This window comes from Mercurialis annua, linkage group LG3 (genome assembly GCF_937616625.2).
Source record: "Mercurialis annua linkage group LG3, ddMerAnnu1.2, whole genome shotgun sequence".
NCBI classification, from domain to species: Eukaryota; Viridiplantae; Streptophyta; class Magnoliopsida; order Malpighiales; family Euphorbiaceae; genus Mercurialis; species Mercurialis annua.
Window position 1 is genome coordinate 14,163,440 of NC_065572.1, and position 27,747 is coordinate 14,191,186.

General features: G+C 32.2%; 4 protein-coding genes across 6 annotated transcripts; 2 read left to right on the forward strand and 2 right to left on the reverse strand.

The window, feature by feature from the left end:
- Nucleotides 1–593: 593 nt before the first annotated feature.
- LOC126673485 (DNA (cytosine-5)-methyltransferase DRM1) lies at nt 594–7,210 on the reverse strand. Of its 3 annotated transcripts, XM_050367645.2 has the most exons (12): nt 6,938–7,210; nt 6,419–6,465; nt 6,155–6,274; nt 5,918–6,017; nt 5,736–5,782; nt 5,520–5,619; nt 5,393–5,439; nt 4,908–5,021; nt 3,949–4,060; nt 2,298–2,386; nt 1,458–2,192; nt 594–1,211 (listed from the first exon to the last, which is right to left on the reverse strand). In XM_050367645.2, exons 2-12 carry the CDS (start codon nt 6,419–6,421, stop codon nt 765–767), a joined length of 1,914 nt encoding a protein of 637 aa, XP_050223602.1. In that variant the 5' UTR covers nt 6,422–6,465; nt 6,938–7,210; the 3' UTR covers nt 594–764. The 3 variants fall into 3 exon arrangements, with proteins under 3 accessions (XP_050223602.1, XP_050223603.1, XP_050223601.1); XM_050367646.1 differs by lacking the exons at nt 6,419–6,465; nt 6,938–7,210 and having other exon boundaries at nt 3,961–4,060; nt 6,155–6,280; XM_050367644.1 differs by lacking the exons at nt 6,419–6,465; nt 6,938–7,210 and having other exon boundaries at nt 6,155–6,280.
- A 5,395-nt stretch (nt 7,211–12,605) lies between these two features.
- LOC126672326 (uncharacterized) lies at nt 12,606–15,208 on the forward strand. Its single transcript, XM_050366272.1, has 8 exons — nt 12,606–13,046; nt 13,149–13,502; nt 13,618–13,764; nt 13,849–14,319; nt 14,386–14,502; nt 14,621–14,883; nt 14,968–15,087; nt 15,181–15,208. Exons 1-8 carry the CDS (start codon nt 12,606–12,608, stop codon nt 15,206–15,208), a joined length of 1,941 nt encoding a protein of 646 aa, XP_050222229.1.
- Nucleotides 15,209–15,258: 50 nt separating this feature from the next.
- Nucleotides 15,259–16,198, forward strand: LOC126673486 (uncharacterized). The gene is made up of 2 exons (XM_050367647.2): nt 15,259–15,689; nt 15,816–16,198. The coding sequence occupies exons 1-2, from the start codon at nt 15,349–15,351 to the stop codon at nt 16,006–16,008; spliced, it is 534 nt and encodes a 177-aa protein (XP_050223604.2). The 5' UTR covers nt 15,259–15,348; the 3' UTR covers nt 16,009–16,198.
- Nucleotides 16,199–17,640: 1,442 nt separating this feature from the next.
- Nucleotides 17,641–19,993, reverse strand: LOC126672327 (uncharacterized). The gene is made up of 2 exons (XM_050366273.1): nt 18,167–19,993; nt 17,641–18,072 (listed from the first exon to the last, which is right to left on the reverse strand). Exons 1-2 carry the CDS (start codon nt 19,991–19,993, stop codon nt 17,641–17,643), a joined length of 2,259 nt encoding a protein of 752 aa, XP_050222230.1.
- Nucleotides 19,994–27,747: the final 7,754 nt, after the last annotated feature.

Below are 27,747 nucleotides of genomic sequence, written 5' to 3' on the forward strand. Positions count from 1 at the left end.
CTCTAAAGATAATGATTCGAAAATCATCAAGTTGGTTGAAAAAAAAGATCCAAAATTATCATTAATTTGAACTCCAAGTTGCATGCAAAATTAAAGATTTGAAGCAGGGTGCTAGTTTGTAGTTAGCAAAATAATACATAAATTAATTTGCCATATGATTACGAGATTTTGTGAATTAGGCAATCAACGTAAGATGATTTAATCAGTGCTAGTTCGTAGTTACAAATTAATTTTCCATTTGATTACGAGATTTGTGAATTAGGCAACGAGCGTTTGATAAATGTTCGTTCTATGCCAAATATGTGAAGTAGTGCTCAAACAATTTTGAATTCCTTGCTAATGTAATTATTTTATATTTAGATTAATAAAGCTTACTTTGAATTTAAATAAAAATGTAGAACACCAAAACTTTTACTTATTCAATACTCTCTTTTAAATACATCATAATTCTCTGATATTTAATATTTTTAATATGTCGGAAATTCTCATATACTAGTGCAACTCCAACTCTTTCAACAAAAATCCAAAGCCATTCAGGAATAGGTTTACCATCCATCTTGGATTCTCATCTGCTTTTAGATCAAACATAAAACTGAAAGAAAAGCAACTTGTTATTAATTACTTCACAAGAAGAATCACTTGCTTTGTTCCAGTAGCTCATTTACCTTAAATTAATGTAAGCTTGGACCAATTATGAATCTTTACAATTTATATCAATATCTAAATCAGGGGGATAAATGCAGGAAATATATAAAGAGATTAATCTAAGACAAACTTTGAGAATTTCTAGCCATTATGTTCTTGACTAAATCTAGAATCCTACAATAATCAAAAAACAGTGAAGATTGTTCACCCTCGAGGCCATCTCGGTGATGTCGGTTGCTTCCAGCCAGGTTGTTGCAAGGGCTTCCTCCAATAATCAAATCAAACCCGCCAAATGCGCTGATGTGCTTCTCTAACATGTCCGCATCCAGCTGCTGCACATCAGGAATTTCGATCAAAAGCCCTGTCTGGTTGGTTTGCTCCCACCAGCACCTCAGAATGTTCCGATTTACCTCGGAAATCTCGACTGATACCACATTCTTCAGCTTAATACCGAGCCGGTGTAGAGCAACTTCTCCACCACCAATCCCGGTGAAAAGCGAAAGAAGAGTAATACCTTCAGGGAACAAATCCTTCAATACCGACAGATGGTAGGCAACAGTGTCGACCTGCATTTTTTTTTGCAATCCAGAACACCGATCAATTTTCTGATTATAAACAAATGCTAATGCAGATGCCGGGATAGATAGCTTGGTGTTTCAAGTTGCAAAAAACTGATAATTCAAGTTTGACATTGCTAAGACTTAGAATTCTTGTTGTAATTGCAAAACACCTACTAAAGATTTGTTTTGCAATTAAAATCACGCAACGACTACTCAAGATAAATGAAGAAAATTACAGGTTAGTAGTCTAACCTGGAATGAGTTACCAAGTGATTTATATCTGTCGGTCCTACTTATTCCACCGCCCCTTGTGTGGTTCCTAGGAAATCCCAAAAGCATTTCAACCTCATCTGGTTCAAGTGGGGCCACCTTATTCCTGCCAACCCAAACAAGGTTCCATTTACGGCATTGTTCGAGAACATATTTTTGGATTCTCTCAGGGGGTTCACCATCGTAGCCCTCAATGGCTTTAAGAATTCTTTCCGTCAATTTTGCACTTGCCATACAAGTCTGCAAGCAGTTTAGCTGCGTCCTTTCGTCCCATGAAGGCCACCATCTCTTTGTCAACGGCAGAGCTTCATGGATAGTGTGTGGAGGTAGCGGAAGAAGAGGAAATCTATTCTTGATAGGAAGATTGTGGATGTACCCTCTTTTCCTTGCAGCCGCACAAAAGTATTTTGAGTCCACAAACTCCGGTTTTATGTCATAAAGGAATCTCGAGATGGTCTGCCAAGCCCCTTTAGGAGCCAAAGCAACATTCTCGTAATAAAAAAAGGGAGGCCCAAGAGCACCTTTTGGAAGATCCCGATGCGTTAGAATTGACGGATCAGTCGGGGTTCCAAACCCGATCATTTTAATTGGCAGCTGAATTATCTCCCCGTCTACAGGCAGCACATTAATCTGTTTTTTCCTTTTCAACATATCGATTTCAAAATTGCTCTTCCTCCTTTTGTTTTTAGGATAATCATCGTCAAAATTAACCTTTGGCTGTTAAATCAGACACAGAAAATTAAACACAATTAATATGAAAAACAAATGTTACGTGACTGGTTATCAAAACAAAGATCTGCATTAATACGGGAAATAAGTTACCTTCTCCTCAATAAAGGAAGCATCAGCTGCCTTTGCCATTTGAGCAGCACAAATGAAATCAGCTAGCTCTGAAATAGTGGCATCTGGTCCTGCAACATTTCAGTAATAGAAGCTTAAGAAAATGAAACTGAGTTCACCCCAAAAACCGTTAACTCAATATAATTAAGACTTCCAAGATATAGAACATTAAAGAACTTTCATTTATTGTAATTCCTAAGTTCATTTGATGCTGGTTATGGCGCTATCAAGATATAGAACATTAAAATTTTCTCATATCTGGATAAAATAAACTCAACCTAGCCTTAAATCCCAAGTTAATTGGGGTCAACTATGTTATGGATTATTTCCTTCCAATCTGCACAATTTTGGGCTAGATCTTCAGAAAGGTCCAAGACCTTAAAATAGAACCAACTGTATCAAGGCAGTTTTCAATAATTATCAGAACTATTTCTTCTGCCTTGATGAAAACATTGCCACAAGCACATAAAGGATAAAATGTTAGACAAAATGAAAACAATACACTGAAATACATCAGTTACATTGGTTAAAATAGATAAATCAGAGGACTATAATTATCTTTTAAAATAACTCAAGTAGTACACATTAACACATATAATATAATAAAGATACCCAATCCTCATACAAAATTTTATGGTCATCAATAAGGCTCTTAGGATAGCAAGAGTAACATAGGAAAGAGTCCTACACAGATTATCAAGCCTGTAAATGCAAATCAGATCCCACTAGGGATGTGCATTTGGTTGAACCGAACCGAAGTTCTGGAAAAAATTAATTTTTCAAACCAAACTGAACCCATCGTTTGGTCGACTTTTGTCGGTATAGTTAGGTTTTTCGGTTCGGTTTACATTGAAAACTAACGGAAAATTTTTTATGCTCCAAACGGATCTGAACCGACCAACCAAAATTATTTTACAATATCAAACCGAATCGAATTTGTTGGTTCGGATAGTTTTTGCACACCCCTAAGTTCCACATTTGGCAGCCATGATAGGCATTTGTGTTTGCCTATAGCTAGGTAGCAAGGAAACGGAAATGGAAACGGAAACGACAAGAAATGGACACATGGAAACATTTAATTTTTCAAAATAAAAGACACGAAACGTGGGGAAAACATGTAAATAATAAAAACATAGAGATATATTTATAAAGATAAAGATAATATTTATATTTATATATATTAAATTTAAATTATACATTTATGATGATTAATAAAATAAATCATTTAAATATATGCAAAATGTAAATTTGTATAAAAAGATAATATAATCCAACAGAAAATAAGAAGATTTGATTTATTATAGGTAATGTGAATATAAAATTTGTGGGTAGTTGATCAGATTATTTAATTTGTGGGCCATTTTTTAAATTTTTTTACAACTATTTAATTTTTATTATTTACCGAAACAGCCCAAGATGTTTCGTATGAGTTTCCGGTTTCCGAAACATTTATGAAACAGAAAACGCAACTTTGTCAAAGTTACCATGCTTCTTAGGTCTATAGTAATCCTATATAAACTATCAGTAACAATTTTCACCATCTACTCAAAACCACACTTCAGGGATAAGCATATCAATAATAAAAACAAATCAAAGCAAATACTTCTCACAAGTTGCAGAAAATGTTGTATACCAAAATGCATACCACATCTTTCTACAGCAATTGAAGCTTCATCTCTTGTGTAACCCATACTTGCTAAGAACCGCAACGTTTCCCCTTCATCTGGCTCAGATTTTTCATTTTCCTGACAAACAACAGCCATAATCATAAATTATTATTTCACTTTTGAAAAAACAATCTTTCTTTGAAGAGACTATGTGTGCGTATGCATGGTCAATGTGCATGCTTAAACCTGAACTTATAAGTGGCCAAAAAGAAGAAGTAAAGTGACACTGAAAAACAATGGACTTGTTTACTTGGTCCAATTTCAAGCTTGTTCAACAAGGATTTCCAGACAAATGATCAAAGATAACCAAAAGGGCATAGTTGTTAAAAGCGCGCCTGAGGCGCGCTAAGGCGCTAGAATAGCGCATAGCGCAGGTGGTGCGCCTCAGAAACACCTGAGGCGACCACCTTCATCAAGGCGCGCCTCAGGCGCGCTTAGCGCATCTGAGAAACCCTAATAATTTTGGGCTTGGGTTTTGGGCCTTTAAAAACAAAACATTAACAAAAGAGTTAGTTGGGTTTTGGGCTTTTAAAAATATTAAAAGAATGCATAGAAAATTTAAATGACTGCTCCTCTTCTCCAATTCTCTGTTTTCTACCTTTCAAACTTCCACAAAGGATCAACTCTTCTCTTCTCTTATCATCCAAGCAAGCCTTTAATATAAAACATACTAATAGATGATTTTAGGTTGCAACTAGCGGTAGGCTAGTAGCTTTATTGGACTTATGATTTTATCAAAAGCATAAATTTAATTTTGGGGACAATTATTGTGTGTTATTGGTATTTTAATATTTTTTTACATATATGCGCCGAGCTTCACTCGGGCGTGTGCTTTTTTTGCGCCTTGCGCTTAAAGCGATATGGGATCTTTTGCGCTTCAAGTGCGCTTTGCGCTTTAACAACTATGCAAAAGGGTGGTGACTACCTCATTTTCAGAACTATCCAAATCTGAAAAATCATTTAGAAAGCTCTCATCATATTCTGAGGATAAATTATCAGAGTCAACATGTGGCTGTTCTTGAGGAAACTTTTCAATCTCCTGCCAGAAAAGAAACAAATACCAAGAGAGAATTATTAAATAAAAAAAGTGCTGATTATCTCCTGCCAGAAAAGAAACAAATACCACGAGAGAATTATTAAATGAAAAAAGTGCTGATTATCAGGTTGATGGTGTAACTAGTTTTTAAATATGTTCATTGATTAGCCTTACTCGGAGAAGGTCGCATGTCATTTAAAACTTAGATAAAATGAGCTACCAACACTAGCACAATGACCTAATGACATCAGAATTTTCAGAGGTTTCATGTTTTTATTGTTCAAGATATCAAGAAAACCCAATGACAAAGTATGAAAAGTTCAGTACGAGATATTTCAACCATCAAATAACCAAATTTGTAACTAATATCTCACCGAATATGTAAGAAGAGTCTCCAAAATAGAATCTGTCTTTTCCTCTCCTACACATTTAACAGGAGATGGTTATAGATGAAATTTCTCAGTGATAAGTGGTGCTCAGAAGAAAAGTAAGAGCCTTTACCATTTTCGCTAATTGCTCTGGCAACCATTTTGACATCGAAACCCATTCCAACGAAATGATCGATCAGCTTGGAGCCAGAAGAGCTTGCCGGTGAGCTTGGCTTTAATCAGTAAAAATAAAGACAAGTATTCAGAGTGACAGAAATGCCATTTAAACTCCTAATAATATGAATTCTTAACCACTATTAATTTAGGAAAATCTAATAATCAAACTCACAGAGTACTTGAGAAGTGCTTCGAGTATCAAATCTGGATTTTCCTCTCCTGGAAAAATCACTCAATGGGTTATAAATAAAATTCCCAATGTGCATGTTTTACACAGTTGCACACAAGCCTACACATATAAGAATATTCATGCATGTGTTAAATGTTCAGATGAAAGCAAGAAACACCCCTTACCATTTTCCTGGATTGCATCAGCGACCATTTTTTCAGAAAAGCCCATGCCTAAAAAACGATCAACAACCTTGGTACCAGAAGAACCTGCCACCGAGCTTGCCTTTACCACAGAACGGGATTGTCAGAGTTAGTAGCAAGAAAATAGTGCACATATCTCTTTACATGTGACTGAGTGATAGGTGCCATTAGAAAGTACAAGAGAATTCCATACAACATTGAGCACAAGACAACAATTACCTCTACTGAGCATGCTGTCATTTTCACAGTAGGAAGTGAGCAACAAGAAGAAGACAGCCCAAAATTCTCAATTTCTCTATCGTCTTCACTGTCCCAATCAAAATTGTCACCCTCGTCACCCTGCATGAATTTATGTATAAACACATACTCATAAACCACAAAAATTTAATTTGAAGGAACACAATATACTTCAGGAAGATAAGACCACTCCCAGCATATTAAGAAGTACAAAAACATAAAATTTGAGTAAGTAGAGACAAGTACCATTTAAAAAAAAAAGTAGCAGCGACAGCTATCCCCAAGATTTCAAGCTGGTTAAGAAAAAAACGAGAATATAAGCGAAAACATTGATGAGAAATGATATGAAATCATTATAAAAACAACATAATACATTATATAAACTGTCCACAATAAGTATCTCATGCTTCATTCAGAGTTCAGACTGTAAATTAAAGATTGAAAAACACTGAATTCTGAAAATAACAGACTCAACTTAAATTCTACATCACAAATAATCTCAGGAGAACCCGAAAAACAATTCGACCACATAATAATTTATGAGTTAAAGTTATGAACTGGAAAGTTTTGAAGCAAATACTAGCAAGTAATGCAGAAGAAAGCACAATTATCAGCTAATACAAACACATTTAACCTTATGATCCGCATTAAGAGCAATCAATTAACAATATAATAAACCAAATTAAAATCAAGTCCTGAATAAATCAAAACGAAAAACAAACCTAATTTCAAATTAATTTAGAAAATTGGAAGAAACAAACTTACATGCAAGGCGAATTCCGCAGCAGTAAACACAAAGAACCTGAATTGATGATTTTGATTTTGGTATCGTATAGGGTTTATACTAAATCAAATTAAACAAAAAAGGAAAAAGAAAAATAAAAATAAAAATAAATGAATTTGAATTTGAATTTATTTTTCATACTCTTCTCACTCACTCACTCGCTTCTGCGCGTAGTGAGCAAGCTACGACGGCACCGGCGCAGCTTACTCAATCTGTTTCTTCGTTTCTATTTGCGCAGCCTATTATAATTGTTATTCAATGTTTTATTAAGTTCAGTTTTTCAGTTACTACTATTATTTTTAAAAATGGATAAAATATTAGATAATTATTTAAAAATTATTTATGTTTAAAACATATAAATACAATGGATCCTGTTTATAATTATTTTGACTCTTAATTGCTTAATTTTTTATGATAAAAAATATTTGTTTTGTCTTTTAATTGTTTTTCTTACATATAAAAAAATTATTATTCGAAAAATTAAAATATATCGGACAAATTTGACTTGCTAATTCGGTGAACTATTTGTTAAATAAAACTTATTAAAAAGAGAGTGGAATGTAATTCTATACTCCTGAGAGTGTGATTCTTTCTTTCCTCTTTTATTGAGCATTGGTATCATAACTTTTTTTAAATTAAAGTCAGTAATTTTTAGGACTTGTTTGATTTCCTAAATATGTCATATGTTAAAGGGAAAAGGGTCAAATACACCCTTAACGTTTGGGGTATAGGTCAAGTAAGCCCCTAACGTTCGGAAAGGTGCAACAAGAACCTTAACGTTTTCAAAACGTATCACTTAAGCCCTCGATTTTAACACCGTCAAAAAAAGTAGAGAATGCTGTCTGTTTTTAACAACGTGGATTCATTTACCGTTGACTTTGTCATTATCTGAGGAACAAATTAAAACCTAACCTATCCTTTTCATTTAATTACCCTAAACTGAAAAACAATTCTCAACATAGCAGTGGTCGCTGCTCCAACTGCAGCCACCGCCGTCTGATCCTTTAACCCCACCAATGGCCGCCCTTCAAATCTAGACCCCCATGTTGTTGTTGTTGCCTCAACAGCCGTCTTCACCGCTGAGATTTCCTCGCCTCCAAACTGTCATCTTCGCCGCCACGGATCTCCAATCGTCGCTGTCGCAGCAACTCTTGAAATTGGATCTGAGCCACACAACTTTAGTTGAGGTGATGAGTTACACATACAACTTTAGGTGAGGTGTTGGACTCATTTATTGATGACCTGTAAATTGAATTACCCATTTGCAATTGAGAGTAAAATGACAAACCAATTAATAACTAACCTTCTAACCACTCATAATTACGATCAATGTCATTGGCCTGGACAAATGAGGAAAAACTTCGACAAATAGTGCTGGTGTTGCAGTCACCCAATCACCATGGGTGGAGTTCATATTCAAAAACCAAAACTTGAAGCAACGCCAGTTACTATAAATTTACCCATCTTCTTCACCCATTTTTGAAGATCAAACCCAATCAATAAATAAAAAATTGATTCTTCAATACCTAATTTTTGCTTCACCGGATTTTTAGTAAATAAAATTGTCATGTTGCGTGTTGTAATTTTGATTTGAAAGATGAATAATTGGAAAAGGAAAGAGAAAGAGACGGTGGAGGCTGTTACGACAAGTAGCAATAATGTACGCTGTGGCGGAGGCGGCAGCGATTTTTGAGAGGAATGGACAGTGAGATTTTCAGAGGAATGGAAGGTGGAGATTTGATGAGTTATCTTTATTGGTGAGGAAGAAGAACCATGGTCACTTAGATGGAGATAAGAAATGTGGGGGAAGAAGGGTAAACATGTAATAATCCATGTAATAATCCATGTCAGCACAAATACATACACGTAGGCAAAAACAGACGGCAATTGAAACGGTGTTAATGTGAAGGGCTTATGTGATACGTTTTGAAAACGTTAAGGTTTTTGTTGCACCTTTCCGAACATTAAGGGCCTACTTGACCTATACCCCAAACATTGGGGGTGTATTTGACCCTTTTCCCTATGTTAAACAATTACTCTCTCCGTCTCATAAAAATATGTCACCATTCTATTTTTGGCGTCTCAAATTATAGGCCCCTTCTAAATTTGGTAAGCAATTTAAAAACTCAAAATCTTATATACCCCTAATAAATATACCTAGTTATCCTCAAATAAATTAATAACTTCATGTTCCAATACAAAACTTATCAATAAACAAATTAGTCATTAATATATTATTTATATTCTGAAAATAGCGTCACCCTATTTATATATCTAAATATTATACAAGGCTAAAATTAGAAAGTTTAATAAAAAAACTTAATTTTAACAAACTTAACTATATTTTTCTTAAATCTTGTGTTTGTCTAAATGGTCTATTTTTGTGGGACGGAGGGAGTATATAGTAGTAGTAATACTTTTGGTAAGGTGATTATTAGAGGTGGACATGGATTAATTACCGATTCATAAGCATTATTTATGAACCGGTTCATAATATAATAGTTTTTGAAATTATAAATTTAAAATTAAAATTTAAAACGGTTAACAATTTAACTGGTTAACTATTTAAAATGGGCTGAATATTTAGTGTTGCAGTTATAATCATAAAAAGATAAAAGTTAAAAATAAATTAATTAATGTCATATAATTTTATTTATTTTTAGAAAAACAATTATTCTATAAAATGTTTAAATTTATGTCATATAAATTTACGGATTGATACACACTCCTAGAATTCTATCACATTTTATAAAAATTGATAATTATATATACCATTAACTGGTTAACTATTTAAAATGGGCTGAATATTTAGTGTTGCAGTTATAATCATAAAAAGATAAAAGTTAAAAATAAATTAATTAATGTCATATAATTTTATTTATTTTTAGAAAAACAATTATTCTATAAAATGTTTAAATTTATGTCATATAAATTTACGGATTGATACACACTCCTAAAATTCTATCACATTTTATAAAAATTGATAATTATATATACCAACTACCGTTTTTTGGTAATTTTGTCCACTAGTCAAAAAATTCAGTAAAAAATAAATAAGATGAAAGGCGAATATTTTAAGTGCCCTCTTCTCATAAGTGAATGACATGAAAGTGAACATCTTAAATAATATTTTTTATTATGGATTTTTTTATAAAATCTGATATAATTAATGTAACATGAAATAAAAAATATATAATAAAATTAGAATTTCTTAAAAAGTCAGTTATAAAAAACAAAATATATATATATATATATTATGTTATGTTATTTTCATAACATTTGATCCAAAACAAATCTTTTAATGACTATAAGCTATCGCATAAATTCTAACAATGGGTTAATTTCATGTTTGCCTTATTATTTGACTTGAAGAATATCTACAAGAAATGAAATATATTTATATAATTTTAACTATTAGAATAGTTTATTTTTATAAATATGACATGTGTCTAAAATATTTATTAAATACATATACATACCTACTATAAAATAAAATCTGATAAAATTTTAAAATCAATAATTATAAAAAAAATATTATAATCAATTTTTTAAAAAATAAAACTAGAAACCAAACCAGTTTGAAAAAATTTATAGTTCAACCAATTTAATTCGAATTTTAAATATCTTTTTATTATTAATACTAAATTAAGAAAAATATAAATAAAATAAAAATTATAAATAAAAATTTAGATGGAAAATTTAAATAATAATTATTAAATTTTATTATATAAGAATGAATATATGTGATTAATATATATATAAGTGAAAATTAGAAAGAAAATAATGATCTGATATGTATGAGAAAATATATGAAAAAGAGTGTCTGAATGAAAAAAATGCATGAGAGAGAGAGAGAGAGAGAGAGAATATACGTATTATGTGGGAGGGTAAGAAGAGAAAATTACATGGAATCCCCCAAATATTGAAAAGTTTATGTTAGTGACCCATGTTTTAACTTTTTACAGAAATCTCTCAAATTTTTAAAATGCTTTTCATGCCTACCTTTTTATATTTTATATTCCTATTTTAACCCTCTTGTACATATAGACTATTGTGTATCTGTCACACTGAATCATTATACCCCACTTCTTCTTCTCCATTTTTCTCAAACGGTTATTTCATTTATTACATTTCAAATGCAACAATTTCTTTAACTTTTCCCACTCTCTTCACGATTTCCTACATTTTCGTCATTAATACGCTGTTTATTAGCTATCACTTTTCTTAATCAGTAACTCCATGGTTGCTACACGCCGCACCTCTGATCTTCAACCTAAACCGAAAATCAAAACCAGAGATATGAAGATGAAGACAGTAGCGAAGAAAACTCCAAAATCGGCTAAAGGTAAATCAACTGGAGAAGCTTCAGTTCGCCGTTCTCCTATTTCTTTGAATAAGAGACATGCAGAGCACTTATCCGGTTTATCAAAGAAGCAAAAAGGAGTTTGGATCAATGAATCTAAGGAATCTGCTCCTAAGGTCTGTTTTTATTGATTATGTTGTTGTTTTATGTTTTCAGCTTCTATTTTTTAGGTTTTTGTTTGATTTTAATCCTCTGTTTGCTTTGATTTTTAATTTTTGGCTTCATTCGTTTACTTTTTTTTAGTTTCTGTTATTTAGTTTTAGGGTTGATTTTAATTTTTTATATCTGTTTGTTTTGATTTTTAATATATGTCTTCATTATTTTTGACATTATTTAATTAGGTATTTAATTTTTTCTTTCTTAAAGAAATTTTTATATATTTTGGTTATTTCCTGTGTTTCTTATGTTTTAGGGTTTAGATTCTTTGTTTTCATGTTTTCAATGCACTGTGTTAACATGTAATCCACATTATTTCATATTTTATGTCTATTTTCTTGTTTGTTTTTTCAATAATTTTGTTCAGAATTTTATTTTATACTTATTTTGCTATTTTCTGGCTGACATATAGGTAACATTGAGTTATTTTGATGTATGATAATTTTTATTTTCTTTGTTTACATGTTATATTGAATTGTGTTAACCTTTACTGTACATAATTTCATATTTTATGCCTATTTTTTGGTTTGTTCTTTCAATATTTTTTGTTCATAATTTTAGTTTCATTTGTTTTTTTCTATTTTATGGTTCATCTATAGATAAGATTGAGTTATTTTAGTATATACTAATTTTCACTTTTACCTTTTGACAGCTTTGGCAGTTCAAACTAAACCCAGCAGCTCGTGTTCATTCTAAGATCGATACATGTATGTCGTATGATGTGATTACTGAAATTAAGTCTACTCTCAGTCCTGGTGAATTGGAACTCTTCAAGAAGTCTTGCTTAGGATATATTATAGACATTCCTAAGATTAAACTGCAGAACCAAATTGTTCACTGTCTTTTAATGAGGGAGGTCGAGCAGTTGAACAAATCTGAGATGTGGTTTCATGTAGGTGGTCATAGGCTGAAGTTTGGCATCGAGGAGTTCGCGTTGGTGTCTGGTTTAAATTGCCAAGGAACTAGTAATAAGTCATAGGCTGAAGTTAGGCATCGAGGAGTTCGCGTTGGTGTCTGGTTTAAATTGCCAAGGAACTAGTAATAAGTACAGTTATCCAAAAGTTTTAAACGACCTTTACGATAAGTATTTCAGCGGGTGTCAATCGGTTTCGAAGCAAACACTCAGGGATATGTTTTTGTCTAGACGTTGGGAGTCGGAGGAGGATGGTTTTAAGCTTGCATTTATGCATTTGTTGCAAAAAATTTTGCTGGCTTCACCAAATACTACTCGTATTTCTTTGAAGGATTTTGACGTAGTTGATTCTGACGACATCAATGACTATCCGTGGGGTATTGACGTCTTCAAGTATACCTTTGATTGTTTTACAACAAAGTCCGTTCTTAGTCCGGGCAGTTTCAAGCAAGATATAAATAGGTACGACTATCGCCTGCAAGGTTTTCCCTATGTACTCCAATGTTGGTTTTACGAGTGCTGCTCAAAAGCGAAAAATACCTTTGCTCAGTTGGTGAATGAAACTGCTATTCCCCGTATTTTACGTTGGCAAGCTTTCATTGTTGCAAAATACTATGCAGTTGACAGAGAATTATTTGCTGAAGTGTCATCTGATGAGGTTTGTACATTTAAAAATTTCATATTTATTTACTTAATTCTTTGTTTGGTCTGTTTCATATATGGTTTACATTAGGTTTATATGTGTTTTCTTATGTCATAGGTAAGTTTCCGATCTATTGTTCCAACACCGGCTGAAAGGAACGCGCTTAATTTAGGTGACTTTTTCAGAAAAAATAAAGGTAAAGGTAAGGCTGGATTGGATGTTAGTGAAGAAGTTGGAAATCAGGATGGCTATTTTCCGGCAATTGATTTATCGAAAGAATCTGAAGAAACATCAAACACTTTGAACTTAAGTGTTATGGAAGAGAAGTTAGAATTTCTTATGGCTGGTCAGAAGACAATGCAGGCTGATATTTTGGAATTTAAGCATCTGTTCACTTCGAAATTTTCCGAAGTCTTGAAGGTTGTGAATTCGTTGAATTCAAATATTAAGCGTACAGGTGACTCAAAAAAGGTAATGTATTCTGATTTGTCTTTTTTAATATTATGATTTTAGTTTTACATGTTTATGTTATTTAAATAACTAATATTTTGTTATATGTAATTCTAATACTTTGTTCTAATTACAGGTTCATTCACAGTTAGGTGCCTCATCTTCGCCTATTGGCAATAAAAATGATGACGATAAGTCGTACTCTGGTGGAAAACCTGCTGAACATGAACATCATGTTGATTCAGAATATACTGCTTCTGCTGAATTAGAACCAGTTTTAAAGGTTTTGTGAAAAAAAAATTTACTTAGTTTTTTTATGTTTTTGCAACTTGATATGAACCTAATGTGAACTTCATATCTGTATCAGGTTAGAAGATCACAAAAAGCAGCATCTAGCGCGCACACATCAAGTGTTGTGAAGGAAGAAAATGTTGATCTTCCTGCTGAGGAGAGTTCAAAGAAGGGTAGTTTTAATGGTAGTTTTATGGGATCCGGAATAGGAGTTGAAGATTCTGTTGATTGTCAAAAGGTAACTCCTGATAAAGATATTGCGGATAAGTCTGCTTCGAAGCACGAAAGTGATGAGGGTGGGTCTTCTGATGAAGAACAAGGTGATGAAAAACTGGAAGATATGGATAAAGAAATGGAAGATGTGGTTGGGGAGAAAATGAATGTTATGGAATCTGAACATGTTCATAATTTGGTTGAGGAGAAAATTGATGTTATTGAATCTGGCTTTGATAAGGAACTTCCAAAAGTTAGTAATATGGAAGCTGCCGGTTGCTCCAAGGATATGGGAATTAGTGGTGGAAATTTTGTTGTCCCGTCGGTTGTTGAGGTACATTTAATAATTTGAAATTAAGTTTTTTTTTTCTTTCTAATTTCCATATTTTCAATTTAATAGGTTCCGCGCCAACCTCAGTTTTCGCCAGTATCTCCTACGTTTGATTTATCAGAAGAGTGCATTGAAGAGGCTATGCAAAATGCAATGGAAACCATTGCTAAAATGAAATCTCAGAAGGTACATTTTATTTTCAATTACTATATGTATTTTTAAGTTTAGATTTTATTGTTTGTGTTAGGTTACCATAGAGTTTATATTAGGTTACTAACTGTATTTTTCCTAAATTTTTTGATAGGATGATTATGTTGAAGCAAACTTTGGTATTGAATCTGATCTTGTCACTCCAGTTCCTTCTAAGAGGATTGGAAAACCTAGTTTTTTACTCAAGTCCCCTTTTTTGAATGATTTTGGATCTTCTTCAGGCTTAATTGTGCCGAAGCAAAGTATTGGCAGTGTTTGTTTATGTCCATTTGATGAAAAAAGCATATGTTTTAGCGATGTCAAAAAACAAGAGCAAGTTCGGCTATGGCTTGATGAAGGACGCATGAAACCTTTGAAGTTCGTTTCACAATTTTTTTTTATTTTTATCCTTTATTTTATTTAAGTTGATTTTATTTACTTTGTTTATCTTTATATTTATAGGAAGAAAATATATGATGTGAAGAATGACATCTTGCGTCCTCGCCTTCATTTTGGCGTAGTTGATATTGAATCCAAAACATGGTTTTATAACCTGTTTCAGGATATCCTATTTCCTGTTCTGTAAGTATTTACCTTTGTTTTCCTTTTTATTATTTAGTTTATTTATTAGTTAAGTTGTTATCAACTTAAGTTTACTTTTTGTTCTTTTGGCAGCATGTTGATGTTCTGTTTTACTATCTGAGAAAGAAGATCAAAACTGAAAATATTAGATGTGCGACAACTGATAACTTTTTCGACCGACGTATTCAAGCCATCTATGATTTGTACTCAAAAAAGGGTGATACTACATTTGTATCCGAAAAAAATACCGTGTCTCTTTACATGAAAGGTGGTTTCATGCGTTGCAACACGAAGTGGTCAGATGTCGATGATGTTCTTATCCCGATCAATTGTAAGAAAGACTGGCATTGGATATTAGCCCGTCTGAATTTCAAGGATCGCTGCATCTACGTTTATAACTCATTGAGGTCAGCCCGACAGGACAAATCAGCGAATGAATATGTTAAATGTTACAGTGAGCTGGTTCCAATTTTGTTAGAAGAAATCAAGTTTTTTGATTCCCGACCTGACATTGATACTACTACTGGTCCTTATGAGGGAAAGAGGTTGTCAGACCCATTCAGGATTGAGAATGTTGAAAACTTACCTGTTCAAACCGATATGTAAGTTTTATATTTTTTCATTATCTTATTTAGTAGCAGTTTGCTTTAGATTTTTATAACTTTATATCAACTTTATGTGAACTTTGCATCTATTATATTTCTTATCTTCTTCTCTCCTTTTCATAGTGATTGTGGAGTTCACATGTTTTGCGCTGCTGAGTTTTTTGTTAAGGGTAAGGTCATGGGTCCTGATTTTGATATCAAACAACATCGTGCTCGCTACGCTTCCGCATTGTATCTATACTCGACTTGGAAGGAAGATTCTGTAGTTGAAAGTGATGATGAAGCTCCTCCAAGACTCAGGAGGGTTGGTGGTTAGACACCATGTGTTTTTTGTTCTTGTCTATATTTTTTTGGTTCCTTTTAAGAAATAGGTCTTAATATTGTTTCTATTATCGTGCTTCGGATGTTGTTATTTTAAGTTTGTTTCATTTGTGTGTTTTTGTGTTGCATTGTAAACAGATTTGATGTTTTTAATTTTAGTTGGGTACTGTTTGTTTCATTTTCTTATGTTATTTTATACTTATTCTACTATATTATTTTTTATTTTTTTATGTATATTTTTAGTATGTATAAAAACTATTTATATAAAAAGTGAGTTTATTATACCTAATATAAACCATATGTGAACCATATGATTAATTTATACAAGTTGTATAAAATATATATACTTTTGTCACTTTTTAGTATAAGTTTTATGTAAATTGGAATAGATATTAGATTTCTAAAATTTAAAGTTCATTTTAACATTTAAAATTATTTATATAAATAGTGATTGTTGTTTGTTAAACCTAATATGAACTATATATTAACCATATTTACTCTACATAAGTTTATAAAAAATATATAAATTTGTCTCTTGCTAATATTAGTTTATTGTAAATTGCAATAGAAATTAGCTTTTCAAAAGTTAAAATTCTTTTTAATATTTTAAACTGTTTTTATAATGATCACATATGAACTTAATAGTAACCTTATATCAACTTGTATAAAATTGAATCAGCAATGCTCTTGTTATTTTATTAAATGCATTATTGATTACACACACACACACACACACACACACACACACACACACACACACACACACACACACACACACACACACACACACACACACACACACACACACACACACACACACACACACACACACACACACACACACACACACACACACACACACACACACACACACACACACACACATATATATATATATATATATATATATATATAAATTTGTCTCTTGATAGTATTAGGTTTTTTTTTTTAAATTGGAATATATATTAGATTTTAAAAAGTAGAAATTCCTTCTAATATTTCAATTTTTTTATAATGATCAGATATGAACCTAATAGTAACCTTTTAGCGACTTTAATAAAATTTAATCACCATTAATATATATATATATATATATATATATTTATATATATATAATGATCAGATATGAACTTAATAGTAACCTTATATCAACTTTAATAAAATTGAATCACCAATGTTTTTGTTACTTTGTTAAATCCATTCTGGATTCCATTAATATATATATATATAAAAAAAAATTTGTCTCTTGATGGTACTAGTTTTTTTTAAATTGGAATATATATTAAAATTATTTATAATGATCAGATATGAACTTAATAGTAACCTCACATCAACTTTGATAAAATTGAATCACCAACGATGTTGTTATTTTATTAAATGTATTCTGTATTCCATTAATATGTTATACTAGTAAGAAACATATATATATATATATATATATATATATATATATATATATATATATATATATATATATATATATATATATATATATATATATATATATATTATAGCATTCTATATATAGACAAACTGAAATTTTTATTGAATTTTTTTTTAAGTAAAATGTATTTGAATCTTAAAAAAGAACCTAAAATCAACCTGAAGTTAACTTTAACAAATTGAATTATTTTTTCTGAGGCATATTCTTACACGTCTTCACATTATGTCCATATTTTCGACATCTACCGCACCTGTTATGATTTATTTTTTCCGAACCAGATCTCATTCTTTTCTTCTTAGGCCGTCCCGACTTTGTTCTTCCTTGCGGTGGTGTGACAATCTTTTGTGCTACTTCTTCCGGCACATTCCAGTTACTCTCATCTTCCACCGGATAAACTGTTTCGTCATAAATTTTCAGTATTGTTTCTTTGGTGAAGTAATGTGAACAAAATTTGTAAGGATCTTGATTCATGTCTTTGAGTATAGCCATTGCGTGTGGACAAGGAATTTCATCAATCTGAAATCTCCTACATGTGCATGTTCTTTCTTTTAGATCTACAATGAACTTTGTTGTATGTGCATAGACTGTCTTTACACTGTCATTTGAATTTGAAACCTGCATATGTTGATAAATTTTAGTAACCTGATGTGAACCATATATAAACTATATGTGAATTTTGTTCATTAAACATGATAGAATTAAATCATACCACTAGTTTCATTGATTGAATGTAATTGTCATTCAAGATATCTTCTGCTCTTTTTGATAGGGCTGTGAAAGTTGATCTAGCCAAATGCCTGTTTGTGTAACTCCATTCTTGTACCATTTTGCGTAGGTACTCAAGTAATGTAGTGACGGGGAGATCCTTACCTGCTTTTATTCTGTAATTCATTGATTCTGCTATGTTTGTTGTCATGACTTTGTGTCGGTTACTCTCGCAATGTGATCTTGCCCATTTCTTGTAACCAACAGATTCTAGATATGGCTTTAAACCTCTACACATACTGCTAATTTGTTTCATGTAGGTGTCAAATACATCAGTTGTGTAAGCTTTTGCTGCTCCATAAAATGCTTCCCGAAGTTCTTTTGTCGTCTTTTTGAAGTTCTTTTTAACATTGTTGAACAAATGGAATGTACACAATGCATGAGCTGATTCTGGAAAAACAGAAGAGGCTGCATTCTTGATGCTCTCGTGTCGATCAGATATTATACACATGTCTTTTCTCACTTTAAATGCATCTCTAATTCTCTTCATAAACCACTCCCATGATCCATCGTTTTCAGAATCAACCACGCAAAATGCTAGCGGAAATATCTTTCCATTTCTATCTTGTGTACATGCTGTTAAAAGCGTTCCTCCATAGGCTGAAGTAAGGAATGTTCCATCTACTGCAATTACCGGAATGCAGTATTCCCATCCTTTTATAGACGCATTTAATGCCATAAAAACATAAAGCATGCTATTGTCATCTTGTACTTCTAATCTGGTGTAAGAGCCTGGATTGCTAGCCTCTAGCATGTACAAGTAGCTTGGTATTAATGAAAAAGATTCGTCAGCCCTTCCTCTCACCATTTCCTGAGCTACTGCCTTTGATCTATAAGCTTTGGAGTATGTCATCTTTATTCCGTAATCATCCTTCATGTCTCTCTGAATATCTGCTGGTTTGTAAACAGTCTTGAGGTTGATGTACTTTGATTTAATGAACTCTCCAATTACAATTGATGTTGCTTGCCTTTGATCCCCTGTTCTGACAACCATTGCACAACTGTGGTTGATATTGAGTTTCCGAATTATAAAAATCTCTGTTTTTCCTTGTTTTGAAGCATTAAGTTTCCATGTGCAATCTGTATCCAAACAGCTCAAGAAATACTGTCTTTCACATGATCTTCGTACTTTGAATTGAAAATGGTTTTTGATTGCATAGAAGCTTAAAACTGACTTCAGAACCTCTTTGTTTTTGTAGGACTGTCCTTCTTTGATATCGCTATGTCTCGTGTCTGATATGACATGTTCATCTTTAAAGTTACTTTCTACTTCATCTTCGTTATCTATCAAGTCATTTGTCAAGGACTTAGCATAAAGTATCACATCAGATATTGCTTCCTTCTGTTTTTCACTTGTTGATCCAATCTCATGTGTAGATTTTGTTGCGCTTGCAGATTGTTGTGCTGACTGGATGTCTGCATTTGATACTTTGAATGTTGTGTTGAAGAACGCTATTTCCCTTCCGGACGATGCTACTGAAACGCATAATGGATATATCATGCAATCTGTTGCATTCTTTTTAAGCTCCAAGTAGAATTTCAAGCTTCCATTGTTTGTTATTTTCATCGGGGGATAATTGATTTTCACTTGATATTTGATCTCCAGTAAGATTGACATATGGTTTATATTGAGTTGTTGTGACAATATTTCCACAAAATTCCTATAGCTACTTTCTTGTTGTACCAGCATTCCCATTGCTTCAAAGTTAATATATTCCATGTTTTGATTCCATTCTCCATTATAATGAACAAATATTAGAATATTCTCCATATCTGCATTTATTAAAGAAAGAAACGGTTTATAATAGCTATAATATATCATTATACTGATTCCTATGCTTCTAATACATAATCTACGTTTAATATATAATCTATGTTTATTTGAAATCTGTAGAACCTGAAATCTACTAGAAATTTTAAAAATTATTATCAATCCAAACAAGCTGAATTAGTTAGAGCTATAGTCTTTAAAAGCTATTTGATTATGAAAATAAACAATAAACATGAAGCTTCTAATACATAATCTATGTTTATTTGAAATCTGTAGAACCTGAAATCTACTTTAGATTTTTAAAAATTATTATAAATCCAAACAAGCTGAATTAGTTTGAGCTATAGTCTTTAAAAGCTATTTGATTACGAAAATTAACAGTAAACATGAAGAACCTGTTATCAATCTATTTTGATTCGAAATTTAAATCTAATCAAAGACTAAAAAATCTAAAATTAGCATAAATCTTGTTGTATAATAGTTCATTGTAACTGATTTACCTGATTTTGAATGTTTTTCTGATTTCTTTTGATGTTATTGAATCCAATGCTCGTTTAAGGAAGAAGAAGCACACTGTCAGTCTTGAAACTTCATCAATGGCGTGATTTTTTAGAGGTTGAAGATGAGAGAATCTTGTAGTAGTTAGTTAGGAAAGAAATTCCTTTCCTGATTTTTTGATCACGCGCATATTACCATAAGGGCATTATTGTCCTATTTCCTATATTATTTAGTCCACGCTGAGTTATGGGGGATTATTAATAACTTTCCTTTTTTTTTGAGAGATTTCTGCTAATATTGAAAAGCTGAGGGAAAAGTGCTACATCATAGCCTTTTTAGGGGATTTATGAAAAAAACCCGGGTAAGAATGCGATAGAGATGCACATGGGTGGGCCATATAAGACCAAATGAGTGTTCATGTAGTTATTTCTTCAAAAATAATAATACAACGGTTGTATTACGTTATTTATATAATAAATTAATAAAATTGTCTTTCATATTAAATCTAATAATAAAAATAATATTCAATATTTAAAAATTAAAAATTTCTGATTTATCTTGAATTTTGATAATTTATTTTTATATTTTTAACTATAATATTAAATCAAACTGAATAGGTGATGAATCTCTAAACTAATCTAGTTTCATTGGTTGGTCCGGTTTACTTTTCTAAATTAATTTGAAAAATTCTATTTCAATTAAATTGATATAAAAAATAAATTTTTTTATTTTAATTAATAATTTTCATTTATAAAACATTTCAATTAATACTATTTAAAGGTAAAAGTTACAAAAAACCTCTTTTTTTTTTTAAATACAGACCAACTCTTGAATGTTTTTTAGCACAAATAAGCTCTTCTATTTTTGGATTGAACAAAAAAGCCCTTTCATTTATACTTCGACAAACCATCATTAATTTGCTAACGTGGTATTAAGAAAAAGTTTCAAAAATAACCTGAATATTTAAAATATTTACCAATTTTAAATTTATAAAAACATGACACTTTTTCACCCTCTCTTCCTAGTTGGCTCTTATTAATTAGAATTCTTATTAAAATCAATTAAAACCTAATCAAACATAATTAACCAATCTAAGCTCAAATAAACCAAACAAAATACAATTAAATCTAATTAAATATAATTAACTTTAATTAAATTAATTAAACCAAACAAAACCCAAGTAATAAAACACAATCAAACTAATCAACATATAATCGATTAAATCATATTAAATTAATCAAATCTAATTAATAAAACCTAATTAATTAAGTGTAATTAAATCAATAAAAGCCCAATTAAATTATATAAAGATATTAAACTAAATTTAATCTAATTAAGACTTATTTTGAAAACCATCGGCCTTTTCAAGAAACCGCTGCCAGCCCTAAACCACCTTCGGTCTGGAAACCACTGCCGGCTCAGTCTGTTTTTAATGAACAGACTCGACGGAATTATCTTCTTAATGAACAGGCCAGCGGGGTGTGGTCTCCAAGAACAGATCCCGCGGGTCTGTTCTCAGTGAGTAGAACTCGCGAGCGAGACGGATCCCTCTTCCTTTGATGCCCCCCTAGCGGCAGGCAGTTGAGTTGGTCGCCGGAGAAAATGATTTTTAATAAAAAAGAAATTAAATTTATTGAAAATGTAAAAATGTATTTAGGTCCCTAATTTATTATTTTAAAGGATTTGATTAAAAATTATTAAAATTATTAAGCTTATTTTTGAATTTTGTTTTCTAATAGATCTAACTCTATTAATTTCTTGGTCAGGTTGAGGTATTGATATAAGTGTTAACAAAAGTTGGGGTTTAATATGTAATTACGTAATTAAAGAAGATCCAACTTCGTTGGTTTGTGGGTCATCTAAATATTTAACAAAGTTATTTATTTATTTGATTTTAAAACAATAAGGGTTTAATTACTCAATTTTAAAAATATAAGGGTTTATTTGTGCTGAAAAAAAGGCTTAATGGCTAATCTGTACTTTTAAGGAAACTTCAAGGTCTTTTTAATACCTTTTGCCTTATATAAATTCACATACTATACATTATTGACACTTATTTTCCGGACCGGTATAAAAGCGACAAGTGATTGAAGCGTCCTATGATAATTTTTAAAGACGTCAGTCCCGGTGACGAGCTAGTGATCCGCCTGTTAGAATTCAAGCAGAGTATATCGTTGTGCAACGGCAAATTTGAAGGGCTGAAGCGTAATTGACACAAATAACCCATAAACAGTAAAAGAAATTGTGATAGAAGTCTAAAAAATTTGAGTAATTACAATTCTTTAGAAATTTATGGGCTAATTTGTAAGTTTGACAGACTAATTGCCCCAAACCTAATCTTAATGGCCCCGAACATTTTTTTTGACATTTTCAGGAACCAAAATAGTCTTTTTGCCACCTTTTTCATGGCATGAACTAATTAATACGAATTTAATTCATAAATAACCTGATATGGATATCTAACCTAATCTAAACACCTAACACCTAACCCTAATCTTTCCTCTATAAATACAACCTTAGAAACCTTAATTAGGGCGAGGCAGGCAAATCATACTCAAACACTAAACTGCGCGTACAAACCCTAAAAACACTGTCCTATCCGAACCACACTATAAAAAACACAAAATTCAGCCACACACTAATTAAACCGAGCTTTTACGCTCCGATTCTTCAAGAACACACTACTGCATTGCAATATATGTTGTATTATACATCTGGATCACCAAATTTTTAGTAAATTGATTTTAAACTGAATATAAACTTAGTAAATTGCTCTAAATTAAAAATACACTTGATTTAACTAAATAATTTACTAAAATATTATAATATTAAATTTAAATTAATAAACTTGAAATATACAAATAACAAAATGAGGTTGAAGTACATTGTACGTAAACTGAATGAAAATGAATATTTTTTTTTAATTAAATTGAACTGATGGTGGTCCACGAGGATCGTTGTTAGTTGAAGATGTGTGATTGTATACAGATGGTCGACCTAAAATAATGGGTGATACTTGTTTATTATTACTACTTGTGAAGGACAAATGAAATGTTGGTATCTGGATGGAAAACAAAACATTATTAAGACAAATTATCTAGGGTTAATGTAAAAAAATTCACAAACTTTACACATTTTCTCATTTTAATCACACAGTTTAAATTTTCTCATTTTTATGCATGAAATAACACTTTTTCTCAAATTCGTGCACGGTGTTAAGGTGGCACTCATTCATTGGTGTAAAATGACCTCCAACTCAGCAAATTACACTAATGGAGCTGTCACGATCCAAATTCATGAATCGCGACCGGCGCTAGGGTATGGGTATGGTCGTACCGAAACCTGTATCTAGCCTCGCGGACAAACATAATATCAATTAAACCTGCACAAAAACTACTGCTCGGGGGGGCAACCGAGACTTCAACATAAGTCTAGCAATTTATATAAACAATTATATAAATAAATGCTCGGCTCAAACCCGAGACTCTAACAACATACTTATATAAAATTGAAACCAGAGTATAACATGCCAGTAACATAAATAACCAGTCGGACCAATCCGACAAACCAAAGTATAATAATCATAAAGACTAACTAGTTTTACTGCGGTCTAAGAATAATAAACAGTTGACTAGATTTATTAAAAATAAAGAACCTCCGAACGAATCAAGAAACAGAGATCAACCCAAAACTCTCAAATGTTTTAAACCTGGAAAACTCGGAAAACAACGGGGTCAGATATACCGAGATGAGTTCATACAACTATTTACATTTATTAAGTGAATACTTTTAAAACCTCAATTCACTTTTACACTAATATAATATAATATTATGAAAATATTGTATTGAAATGACCCCAGCGTAAGTGCGACGTATCACACTGAATCCCAGAGTGGACGGGAACAAATTCTCGTCAATTCCCAGCGTAAGCAAGACATTAGTCTGCCGATCCCAGAGTACTCATCGGTGCACACAGTCTCGATACACGCCTATCGAGTAGCTCGTTTCAATTCAAATCCATAATGACTTAAAATAGTTCGCAAACATTTATATATATGAAAATACACAATTTACTTAATAAAGAGGTAAATAGCGATATAAACTCACTGCTTGCGAATCCACGTGAAAACCTGGCAAGCAACCTAAACCTGGTTCGACTCCGAAGCACGAGCAGTCGACGCTCTAAGAAATAAAGCATAAGTTAAAATCAATTCAACCCCTAACTCTAAGAATACTAGACACCACATAGGACTAGCATATCAAACACAACAAAAGTCCAAGTCCAAACACAACATCCATACATATACATTCCATATCCAAGGTAATACCAGAGTCAAACAATAAGTTAAGTATAATTGAGTTCCCGTTGAAAATATAACCTAAAGTATTTATAAAACTTAGTTTAAAACTTTACAACCAAGTGAAAATCCCAGAGTAGTGAATTAGCCTACAAGCTTAATCTCACATGTCGGCCGACCCAAGTCTAACCCGACCCAAAGATATGCTAGAGTAAAACCAAAGTATGGTCTGATACCTTTTTAAATCAAAACGACGTTCATTTGAAAATCATGGAACTCAATATAGCTTAGCAACAAAGCAACACTTATACAATATGCTCAAAACTAGCCACAATTGGCCAAACCACCCAGAGTAGACACAAGCGTGTCAAATCACTTAATATGATTCTAACAAGCATGTATACATAAATACAAACCAACAACGAGTCAAGCTTAGATTAGTTCTTGTTTTAAAACCAAAATCCGGAGTTCTTACATAACTTAGATAAATAATTTAAGATCAATTAAAATTCACAGAGTAGTGTGTTAGCCATAAACCATACTATAAGCTCAACAAAACATGTCGGGCGACACAAATCTAACCCGACCCAATTTAAATCAGAGTAAAACCCAAAGTTAAATCCTTAAAATAAAAGCGGCGTATTTGAAAACATAGAGCTCAATTATAACCAACCCTTAGCCAAAAAGGGTACAATAAGCCATCCTTATAACAATCTTGCCATATATAACATCTTATGAATTCTTTACATAGCATTTAGCATAACCCATTTCCATCTTCAGATTTAAAACCTTTAATCAAAACATGCCAATTGGTTACAATTATCAATCAAATTAATCAACAATTTTATATGCTCAAACCAAACTAATACAGCTCTATCAATTTAATATTTAATCACCAAACACATGTTAATTCAATCATTTACAGCCCTATAACAAAATTAAACTAAAACAGTTTATAACGATCTAATTCTCTACAACATTTTAGTTCAAACAACAACATCATGGCAATGAAATTATGGGCAGCCCTAGCATTCCACTTTTATGAAATCCATACAACGCATGAACGAATAAAATTCAAGAGAGCATAAACGACTACAACCAATGCCCAACAAGCATTGACAATGAATTTGATACACTAATCAAATTAAAACAACCCATATGTTTACATGCCACAAAAATTAACATTTAGAATTGAAATCTAACAACAATAATCACACCAACGATTTGAATCAAAAGGAAAGAGGAAGGATTAATTACCTTAAAAATCCAAAAGAGTAAGGAAAACTCAGAAAAATAGTGGATCAATGGCTACAACAATGAAAAACCAAAGGACCAATGAATACCCAAACGATTCGGTTACATAAACTATGAATTGATTGATGGAATGGAGGTTAGAACACTTACCAAGTGTTTTGGGGCACCAAAAAGTAGCTGGGAAACGTCTATAAAAGTTTAGAAATCAGTTTAGGGTTTGTGGGAACGAGTGAGGGCTATTTAGGTTGAGTAAAGTCTATTTAAAGCCTCCAAAACGAACTCAACTGGTTCTACGGCCGGTTCTGCCGAATAGAACCGGTTATAGAACCGGTTTGCTCACTGAAACCAAAAAAATCGAAGTGGACCAGACCTACGGCTTGATCTACCCAGCAGGTCCGGTTCACAGGTCCGGTTGACCCGAAAAAGGGTTGAAACGATGATCCGAACGGTCGAATGAAAGATGATCTTCTTAGGTACAACATATCCAAAATTCAGCCCGATCCGACGGTTCAGTTGGGAGATATGGACATTTTACTACAGCATGACAGATTTGGAAAACATGCAAACATTGTTTCGATAACAACCCAGAAATAAATCAATTGAAGATCAAATACTTAGAGACTCAAGGGGTACACATAAGTCGTTCAACATGACACAACCAAGGTACCACATATGCTAATCTGAACATATATCAATCCGAAAACAAGTCGGAATCATAATGAGAAAATGACGAAGCGAAAACACAACCAATGTCCATCACAAACCAAACGTTAAACGGACAACCAAACCACCAAAACAAGTCGGAAAACACGGGATATTACATTCTCCACACCTTATAAAAATTTGTCCTCGAATTTAACATGAAACAACTCAAATGAAACATCAAAGATAGTGTGCTCACAAAAATAATAAAAACATGTAAGCAACAAACCCAACAAACATCGAGAGAAAAGAATAGAATAGTGATTCTGTAAAATAGACTCCGTCTCCAAAGTACACTTCTCAACTGATTGATTAAGCCACAAGTTTAACCATAGGAATTCCTTTACTCAACAACTTACGTACTATCGTACACTTCTCTAACGGTTTTCCCCTGAAAATATAACTCTAATACCACCGCTCGATTACGCTTATCAATCTCATATGATTAAACTAGCCCTAAAGCTAAACTCCTGCGTAACACAAAACATCAACACCAAGACTAGGTGGACACGAAATAACACACAAGCCTCTAACTAAAAATTAAAATCTTACATTCTAGATCCCAAAGTTCTTATGTCAAAATAAACGGTTTTCCACTCCAATAAGCCGAAGATACTCTCTCCATTAACGAATTTAAATTTCAAACTTAATCTATGCCTCGAAAGGTCAAACACACAAACGCGCAACATTCACTCGATTAACCAATATTTAAATTACTCAAAATACTATAACAAGAGACTATAAAACTCCTTTTAATATGATGAAACTAAAAACAAATCGAGTCTTACCGACTCCCAAAGCAACACTAACAAAGTGCAAGGAAAAGCATGTGGCTCAAATTGTACTTCTTACGATACAAAAGTCAATCGCCTCAAATTTGAAAATAATGAAATTCACAAACGAAAATAAATTCACCAACACTTACCACTCATTTCACTAATGATCTCAAAACCAAGAAGACCTTATCAAAATACTCGTTATAATCATATACCAAAAGGTTAT